General features: G+C 48.5%; 1 protein-coding gene across 1 annotated transcript in view; it reads right to left on the bottom strand.

Annotated features, from left to right (window-relative positions):
• The window catches only part of Cav3 (caveolin 3), a 14,153-nt gene extending 4,908 nt beyond the window's left edge, over nucleotides 1–9,245 (bottom strand). Inside the window, exon 1 of the mRNA XM_005364984.2 lies at nucleotides 9,132–9,245. Coding sequence (XP_005365041.1) covers nucleotides 9,132–9,245 — 114 coding nt within the window. The remainder of the gene's footprint in view (nucleotides 1–9,131) is intronic.
• Nucleotides 9,246–9,799: the final 554 nt, after the last annotated feature.

Here is a 9,799-nt window from a genome sequence, read left to right as displayed (position 1 = left end):
CTACCTACCTATCATCTATCTATCTATCTATCTATCTATCTATCTATCTATCTATCTATTATCTATCTATCATCTACCATCTATCTATCTATCTATCTATCTATCTATCTATCTATCTATCTATCTATCTATCTATCTATCTATCTATCTCTCTCTCTATGTATCATCTATCTATTATCTATCTATCTATTATCTATCTATCTATCTATCTATCTATCTATCTATCTATCTATCTATCTATCTATCATCCATTTTCCCATCCATCTTCTATCCACCCACCCATCTATACACTTCTCTATCTCTATCCATTCATTCATCCTCCTGCCTATTTGTCTGTTTGTCTATCTGTCCTCCTTTCTTCATATCTATCTATTGCCCATTTGTTCATCTACAGAAACAAATACTTACTGAGCATCCAGTGCTCAGTACTCAATACCTGCCACATGATAGATGCTCCCCAATGACAAGTACTTAAGTTCCTATAAAACACATCTCAGCAGTTCTGCTGACATTCCAGATCACGAATAGATGAATTCTCCAGTTGACCTCATCACTCGGCGTGCACCTCTCATTGACAGCAGATAATGGATGAAATTCTTTCTCTCTTTTTCTGTTTATAGTGCTTTTCCCTTCCATGAAGATCTTTCTGATGTGTTTTTTAATTATCATTTCTTCCCAGAAAACATTGGCACTCACACTTGAGTTTTTCCTGGGATTGTCCTCAGAGCTGAATGTGTGACAACTGGCCTCTTTTCTTTGAAACAGCAACGTGCTGTTGGAAGGCTGTGCTGGAGGGAGGCAGCTGCTCCCCTAAATTGAATCTGAGACCGGAGAGCACTCTGGTCACAAATGCTGCTTTGGAGAGTCATTCATAAAAGCCATTCATAAGAGTCACTCAGCAGCTCTAGGTGGCCATGCCAGCGCATCAAGCACACTGCGACTTCATTTCCTATTTCTTTTCTAGCAGAGGAAGGAAGAAGGCTTTTTCTTGCAGGGTTGGGACTGAGGAAGCCTCAGAGTCACCTATGAAGCTGGATGGTGGGAAGGAAAGACTGGTGCTGTTTTGGAGCGTGTCTTCTCCTCTGACATAGTTATTTTTGGAGCACCCAGAAAGCCAGCTGGTTAACTGGCACAGGCCTGCACAGCCCCCGTGGTCACTGAGAGGAGTGGGAAGGTGTAGGACCATTGGGTTGCTTAAGGATGACCTGGGGAAGGACAGCACCTACCCCTGTCAAAATTCTGCCTCCACCAAGAATTCCACATGACTCAGTCCTTGGTCATTCAGGGCCAGGACAATTCAGATAAGATATCTCGGAGTGGGGGAGGTGGTGCTGGGATTCCAGCTTCCACTTGGCTGTTGAGTTACTGTGTGATTCAAGGTGTTAGGCTTCTCCTCTCTGGGAGTCTAGTTATTTGCTGTGTTGAACTCTACAAGAGAGGATCGACATAATCCTCAGCATAGCATCAGCTTGGGAGTCAGAAGACAGGAGCAAGTAGCTTAGCGTATCTGGGTCCTGCTTTCCTGGCCTGCTGTCTTGCTACATAAGGGGTGGTCATTCTGTCCCAGAAGGTCAGTGCAGAAGCTGAGAAGGTGATAGAGGTAGTCATAGAGATTCAATGCAGTCGTTTTATGACTACTGAATAATAACATTAATGAGGATTTATACTACAGACCCACTTCATTTCTCTGATCATTAATTTTTACTATGTCTTACAGAAGTATTGCTGTACAACAGGCTGGCATGGTCACGGTAGGACTGACCCTTCCCCACACAGTCTGAAAAGCACTGACATAGAAAATTACAAGGTGAAAAGAGATGACAGCTGTAAAAACAGTTCTAAAAGATGGATGAGATTTGCTTCTTTTGTTAGAAATGACATTAGCCGATTTCTGTCTGATCTGGGGTGACCATGATAATTCCCACAATGCATTTGGGTTCTATGAGATCATCTCGGCCCATGTATCTTACACTAGCCATTTCATAGCGTGTTTGAGGGCCAAGCAGGAGACCCAAGTCAGACAGACAGTAGAGCTTGTGCCCGAATCTCTGTTGCATGCTTCTTGTTCAGGTCATCACATGGGCTGGGTGTCTTGTCTAGCACTGTTCCAGGGACAAGCCTGACTGCGGAGGTAAGGGAATGAAGAAAAGACAAACATAGACAGAAAGCTCCGGTCAGGCGGACTGGGCTCTTGGATGGAGAAACATAGCACCACGGAAGCTCAGCATATTTATTATAGAGTTGGTCAGAGAGGCAGGATTATTGCAGGCAGCTGAACAAAGAGGCAGGGTTTATGGTGTGGAGTTAGATGAAGGAGGCTGGTTTAACCAGTCTCTATTGGAGCAGTCTCTATGAAAGGACAATCTTTAGGTTGTAAGTATCCAGGGGAAGAAAGCTATGTGGACACTTTCTGCACACATTATCAACATCCACACGCAAACCAGAAGGGACAGTTTTGCCATTTACCTCTGACCCTCACCTCCTGTGGAGAAAACTTTGCCATTGCTCCATGGGTCTCAGGCCTTGGGAGCTTTGACATCACTGTTCCTATGTCAACAGCACACATTCACTCAGGACTTCAGTCACTCCTGGCTTTCTCCATTCTCTGCAGATGGATACCCCAGTAGGAGCTGAAGCTCAGAATACAGTGCAGGAGGTGGCCAGTATCACCAGTGTCTTGGGCTGAGAGCATCTTACAGGGCTACCCAGAGGACCCTTGCTGGAACACAAAGACTTGTGTTTGTGTAAGTTCCAGGGAAGGGACCAAAACAGGACCACAGGAAATGAGAAAGGAACCTGTCTTCCCAGTGCATTTGGCATCTGGCCTCTTGCTGGCTCCTTCTTGGCATCTCTCTTACCCTCTCAACTAGTGCCTTTGGTGAAGATGGTGCTGGTGCAGTGGGGAGCAGTGGAAATGCCTTGGCTTGAGTCCTAGACTATGTACTAGCTTTTGGACGCAGGCTAGCAGGTCTCCTCAAATAACCCTCAATGAGTCACAGTTCTTTATATCTGTATCTGTGGGTGGTCTTGTCCCATCTCTAGTCTGAGCTTGCCATGAGACTCATTTTAACCAGCAGAATGTGACAGAGAGCTTTGGGTCAGTTCCAGACTGAAGACCAAGAAACCCTGGCACCTCCATCTTTGGGGACTCCTGAGTCACCAATTTTTGAGGTTTACTTTTATACCTTGCTCTAAAGGCCAGTGGTGCTAAGTGTATGTTACAACATGCTCTTCTAGAAACAGTCCTAAAACTCTGAGACAGAGGCTCAGTCGTCCCAACATCCATACTGAGTCCTATCCTGTGTCCTAGGATAGCAGAGGACCTTCTTGAAAAGTCCGGCTCAGAAGAGCCCCCAAGTGATGTCAGCTTTCTGCTACCATCTGACTGAAGCTGTAGGAGATGTTCCCAGAGAGAGCAGAACTGGCTAGCCAGCTCCACAAATCCACAGAACTTGTGGGGAGATGTACTGCATGGCAATTGAATACTGATAAAAGTTTGTCCCTGGGGAAAGCACCCTGGGTCCCAGGTTCATTTTCTAGAAGCTGGGGTGGGGGCAGGCTCGTTTGCTCATGTTCAAAAATGAAAGCACAAGACATTCTCTACTGTGGTTGAGTAAAGAGTTCTGATGGCAGAACACGGGGAACTAAGTTTTAGCAAGCTAACCCCCCAAAGGAGACTCCATTTTGAAAGATCTAGACCAGCTGTTCTCAACCTGTAGGTCGTGACCCTTTGAGGGGTTGAACGATCCTTTCACAGGGGTTGCCTAAGACAATTGGAAAGCACAGATATTACATTGCAATTCGTAACAGTAGTAAAATTACAGTTATGAAGTAGCAACAAAATAATTGTGTGGTTGGGGGGTCAGCACAACACGAGGAACTGCATTAAAGGGTCGCAGCATTAGGAAGGTTGAGAACCACTAGACCAGCATAGTCTCTATATCACCAAGTGAGAATACCTCCATATTTGTTCTACGAAGCCTTGTATGTGTTCCCATGCATGCATGTATATTGTGTTCGTGTGCATGCGCATGCACTGAGGCCAGAGGCCAGCACTGAATCTTCCTCAGTTGCTTTTCCACTTCATTTCCCTGAGATAGTCTCTCACCTGGAACTTACCCATTCAGCTAGGCTGGCTAGCCTGCGAGGCTCAGGGATATCTCATTTCCCCCAGCCCCAGGGCTGGGGCTACAGGCACATACCAGCCCTGCCTGGCTTTTGATGTGGGTTGTGGGAAACTAAACTCAGGTACTCCTGCTTGTGCAGTGAGCACTCTTCTGACTGAGTCAACTTCCCAGGGCCCCTGCAGCCATTCTGAGGGGTGACTTATGGGGGCATGGCACAGGAAGGAACGTCCGGGAGGACTGTGTGAATCACGATCTAGCCTCAATATGCCCTTTCTGCTTTCTCACTCACAAATTCGTTCTCAGGTGCTCCAGGCTTTCCTCAATGGATGGTTCAGTATTCTTCAGCAGCCAGAGGAGTAAAGAGGTTCTATTTGTGGTACCAACTCTGGCTAGCGGGTGGGGCTTCGCTTCCTGGAAAAGTACTGTGATCCATTAGTGATGTCTGCATGCACACAGGAAGGAAGGGGTGGTGTCTATACCTGCCTCTCACGCCCACCAGCTCCATCAATAGTCTTCCCAGAACTGTGGAAAGCCTCCTTATCTATGCTCATTCCATTTCCTCTTCTTGGAATACCTGTTCCTCAAGTTATTATTTTTTTTTCTCATTTAAAACGTCCACCTTGGGTATCGTTTTGCCACGAGAGGATGGCTCCTGATTTTCCCAGGTACAAGTCACTTTTCTCCCCTGACCTTCGAGGACACCTCATCTGACACCAGCTCATGGCATTTGTCACCTTTCCCTGTACTTACTCTAGTCTCTCTCATGGCAAGGCTTCGATTCTCGGGTCAGTTGGATTACACAGCAGTGCGCCCCAGCTCCACCAAAGCCAGAAGTGGGACTTTGAGGGAAGTGGTAGACTGCTGGCTTCTCTCAGCGCTTCTTGGTCTTAGCTGACAAGCAAAAGGTGCCACTGGAGGGGGCACGGTGTTTTGTGGCAGGTGTGAATTGGAAGTGGGTGGAGAATTCATGTAAGGGAACAGTTTTGACACATCTATTCAAGTCTTTGGGGCTGACTTGAGGCACCCAAGGAGGGAGAGCTAAAGTTGCTTCAACAGGACCTAGCACCCACATGTACACCAACAAGGAAGGAATTTGGAATTAGTCATGAGCCGTGTCAGAGTGAGTCCAGTGACCCGGGTAGGCTGGGGTTTCTAGGCATGCATGGCGGGGGCTGCTAGAATCTCTACAGCCTGAGTCATCAGGACGTGCCATCATATGGGGCACATGTTCTAGTGAGCTTAGTGGCCCCCAAGCCTGGTACGTGCTATGCAAACAGCTCCCACCATATCCTGTAGGTCAGACTGGTGCCTGGTATGCAGCGGGTCCTCAGGACTATGTGGGGATCATTAGGGGCACAAATGGGTGGGGAAGGGAATGAAGTGTTCTCTTCCCAGTTCCTCAGCCACCATCTCTCATGACTTCCTCTCAGCCAGGGGCCTGACCCGAGGATGGCAGACTAGTAAGTCTAGGGGGTGTACAGGTCCCATTTTCTCCACGACTCTCATTTCCCAGCCTGCATTCAAGGGCAGCGCCACTTGGTGCCTCCCTGTGCTGGTGCTCCCCCAGGTGGCTCTGTTTGCTTCCTCTCTTGGGTTTTACTGTGTGAATTATGCGTCTCTACCCAAAAGGACTTTTCAAGATACTCAGCAAGCCTAGTGTCTTATCTGGCTCCAGAAATGGAGACCACAGGAGGTCCTTTCTGGATTCTGATCTGGATTTTGGATTCATCTTAACCCACAAGGACCCTGCTGACATGCGAGAACACCCTGGCAGAGGCCACTTAGTATGCCTCTGTGGCCCTCTGTGCCTTCACCTTGGCCTCTATCTTATCTCTCTGTCCTCCCCTCTCACCTGCCATCCATCTTTCTGTCTTGTTTGTTTACCAGGTGATGACAGAAATCCAGGCTAGAAGGCTGTCCTGTCACCCCTCCCCCCACCGCCAGCCAGTCAGCTCTCTCTCTTTCTCTGCAGGAGGACTGTCCTAAAGTCTCAGCGAACCTGTGTGTGGTATTTATCTCCTGATACTATCCCTGTCCTGCGCCTCTAAATGTTTCATTTCTGAGTCATTAAAAATGAAGGAAAGGAAATGTCAGACAACTTCCCAAGGCAGACAAGGACCAAACAGTGTCAGTTATTTCCTTTGGACAAAACTATCTATACATCCTTTATTTCGCCTTTGGGAGCTATTTGTATGGGGATCAGGGATGACAGAGAGGACCCCCTTTGCTGCAGAAAAGCTGCAGGAAGCAGGATATCTATATTACTGTCTCTACCACTCTCTTTGGATCATAGTCTGAGCCTAGGGCTTGATGCTGCTCCCCTCCTGGCTCAGTAGAACTCCAGTCCCCTCTGCACTTGATATCCATCCTAGCCTCCCCCAAGAAACTGCTTCTCCATCCTTGTCATCCTCAACTCCAGGATCTCACCATGGATGCCAGAGAGCTCAGTTCTGCAGCCTTCTGGACTGGAAGCTCTGCTTGAGGACACTGTTCAGCCCCAATTAACTCTACACTTCCCGGGAATAGGGACCACGCTACACACCTTCAAATTCCTCATCTCCTTCAGCCCACTCGTGACATTTCTGCTGCTCAGAGCTGTCTGAGGTTCATGCACCTGATGGAGGTAAATGGTACTGTTGCAATGTCACAGGAGGTTCAGAAGCTTAGGTGACATGTCCAGTGTTTTCACTTTGGGGGAGGAGTCTGGAGTTGAAGTAGGCGGTTCAGCTGGACCGCTCTGTGGGAACCATGACTGCTATGTTTCTCTAGTATTTTGAAGTTAGAAAGTTTTGCTTTGTAAGTATCCCATGGAGGTATAACTCCAACATTAGTGATGTATGTCAGTATAACACACAACAGCCTGAGCTGTTTGAGTGGTCAGTCCTAGTGAAAGGGCACAGGGGTGTGGCTACCTGCAGGAGTCAGGAAAGTCTTCCTGGAGGTGACATTTGGTAGTGTCCTTCAAGTCTGAGTGGGGTAGAGTGAAGGCCAGCACTTCTGCCCAAGATGCAGGGACATGCTCTGTGAGGGAGTCACCAGGCACAGCAAACGGGGCAGTAGCTTATGCTGGGTATGGACAGGCACATGGGGGTTGGGTTTTTATCACGTAGAAGTAGCTGTTCTGAAGGAGGGCGGCTCTGGCTGTGCCTTTGAATGAACCCTTGGTTGTGTTACCAAAATCAAATGAGCCTAGGTCTCTAAATTCTGGATCATCATAATCACAATATAAAAAGAGAGATATATCGTTGAACAGTGGTGGCATGCCCCTTTGATCCCAGCACTGGGAAGGCAGAGGCAGATGGCTCTCTGAGCACAAAAGTCAGCCTGGTCTCCAAAGTGAGTTCCAGACAACCAACACTATATAGAGAAACCCTGTCTCAAAAAAGAAAATCAAACAAACAAACAAAACACCAAAGAAGGGGGGCAGCTTCACTGTTGGAAAACTTAAGAATATCTGGCATAATTTGAATATGTAAATCAGTTTTCAACATTACATTTTATAAACCAAATATGGAACACGCATTTCTAAGAAAAACCTGGAGTCCCCACTGAGGTATATTCTCAGTACAAGACATACAGAAAGTTCTAGAAACAAATACGCATCATTTTATGTAGCTTAGATGCTGAGATGCTACAATTCTGGATATAGAGCTTAATAAAAATAAACATTGATTTAAAAGTTAGTAAGTTAGTTAGCGTGTGTGTGTTCATGTGTGTATAGGCATGCACTGTGGTGCCTATGTACAAGTCAGAGGGCTTGTTGGAGTCTGTTCTCCCCTCCTACTGCCGACGTTCTGGGGACTGAACTCAGGTCATCGGGTTTAGCAGGGGCCATCTTTTATCTACTGAGCCATCTTTTTTTTTTTTGTTTTGTTTTGTTTTGTTTTTCGAGACAGGATTTCTCTGTGGCTTTGGAGCCTGTCCTGGAACTCGCTCTGTAGACCAGGCTGGTCTCGAACTCACAGAGATCCGCCTGCCTCTGCCTCCCGAGTGCTGGGATTAAAGGCATGCGCCACCACCGCCCGGCTCTACTGAGCCATCTTGTCAGTCTCCTAAACATCAATTTCAACTCTAGAGTTTTCTTTCTTTGAGAGTGACCACTAGAAAAAGTTGAAGTTTCGGAGCAGGTGGGTGCATTGGTCATCTCTGCGCCGTCTGTTTAGTTTTTCTGTCAACCATGCCCGATGCTAAGTCTAATCTTACAAATCTACACATGTAAAACTACACCCCAGGGACTGTTGTGCCGAAACCACACCACCCCTACAATCGTGTACAGGGCAAAGAGGCTGGTACGGAGTGGCTGCAGTACTGTTGATGGCTTTACCGTTCACAGGTCGGCAGGGCAAGGGTCACGCTGCACCTGTAATTCTACAAGCAGCTCTGGCTCTGATTCTCAATACTTAGTTCGAATGCGCAACCTCTCTGGGGACTCTGAGGCTGGTAGCTGGGACTTCTGAGGGGGATCCTTCTGGCTTTTAAGTGGAGGTTGAGTTGTGGGGACCCAAGACTTGAGTGTTCCCTTCAGGGCGCCCGCCGAGGCCTTTGCCTGGTGGTGGTCACCAGGCCTGCAGTGAGGCAGGGAACTGGACTGATGCCTGAAGGGCCAGTGTACCAGAGGAACAGATACTAGGCGTTGCTGTGTGGCAACTAGTGCGTCTTGAAGGGGCCACCGGGGAAGCTGCCCTCAGGTTAACCCCAAGCCCACTATGGAGACAGCCTAAGTGCCGCTGGCACAGTAGAGCAGCGGACTTGGCCCGGGTTCTGAATCTTCCCAGCAATTCCTCCTGGGCCTGGGGCCAGAGCCCAGGGCAGGCAATTGGAACTACTAGTAAGACGGTATTTTTTGAGTCTTCCCCTCAGCCCCATCATGCACGTGGCTAAAGTTTTCTACTTGCCTTCTAAGGCCTGTTTGCTGAGGTTCAAAGAAGACAGTATCCAGGGCTTTGGGGAGACTGACCTCAAGTCTACGAGCACCGTGGTGCTCTGTTTGGGCACAGAGCCTACCTTCACAATGTCCTCATTGATATTCTTGGGGTCGCGGTTCACCAGGTCTATCTCCTTGCAGTGAATGTCCTTGATGATCCGGGCCTCCAGATCCGAGTGCTCTTCGGTCATCATCGTGGGGTTGTGGCACCTTCAGGAGGAGACCCGAGCCTTGTAGCTGGTGCCGTTGAGAGTCCTGGGATAGAAGGACCAAGCTTGGGGTCTCCAGAGTGGTGCCCCTGCTGGCTAAATAGGCCCCACCCAGCATGCCGGCTGACAGCTGTCCTGAATAACTTCAGCGGGCCTCTGGTTAAAGCTGCCGGTGGCACCCCTCCAAGCTAAAATTAAGACTGGATGGCCGAGCACTCCTTAAAGGGGGCTGTGCTGGCCACTGGCCTCACGCGAAAGGAGACCTGGCATTCCCTACCAGCCTCCAGGGCCTGGCCTTCCCGGTACTCTGTGGAGGCGGGCTGAGCAACTCCCATGGAGTCCCTGGAATTTGCTGGAGTACTCAGGCTCCTCCCCGGATCAGCTGCTCAAGAAGGGAGGTGGGCTCTGTCCCAGCCCTGTCTCTTGCTAGCTGCTAAGTGACCTCAGCGTATGTCCCTTCTCTTGGCCGCCAGGACCCTAACCGTGAACAGGGATACCATAAGGAACAGATAATGACTATCAAGACCCCTCCTATCCTG

Source organism: Microtus ochrogaster, unplaced genomic scaffold (genome assembly GCF_000317375.1).
Source record: "Microtus ochrogaster isolate Prairie Vole_2 unplaced genomic scaffold, MicOch1.0 UNK1, whole genome shotgun sequence".
Taxonomy (NCBI): Eukaryota; Metazoa; Chordata; class Mammalia; order Rodentia; family Cricetidae; genus Microtus; species Microtus ochrogaster.
The sequence above is the reverse complement of the archived record's forward strand: the minus strand, read 5'-3'. Positions and strand labels throughout refer to the sequence as shown.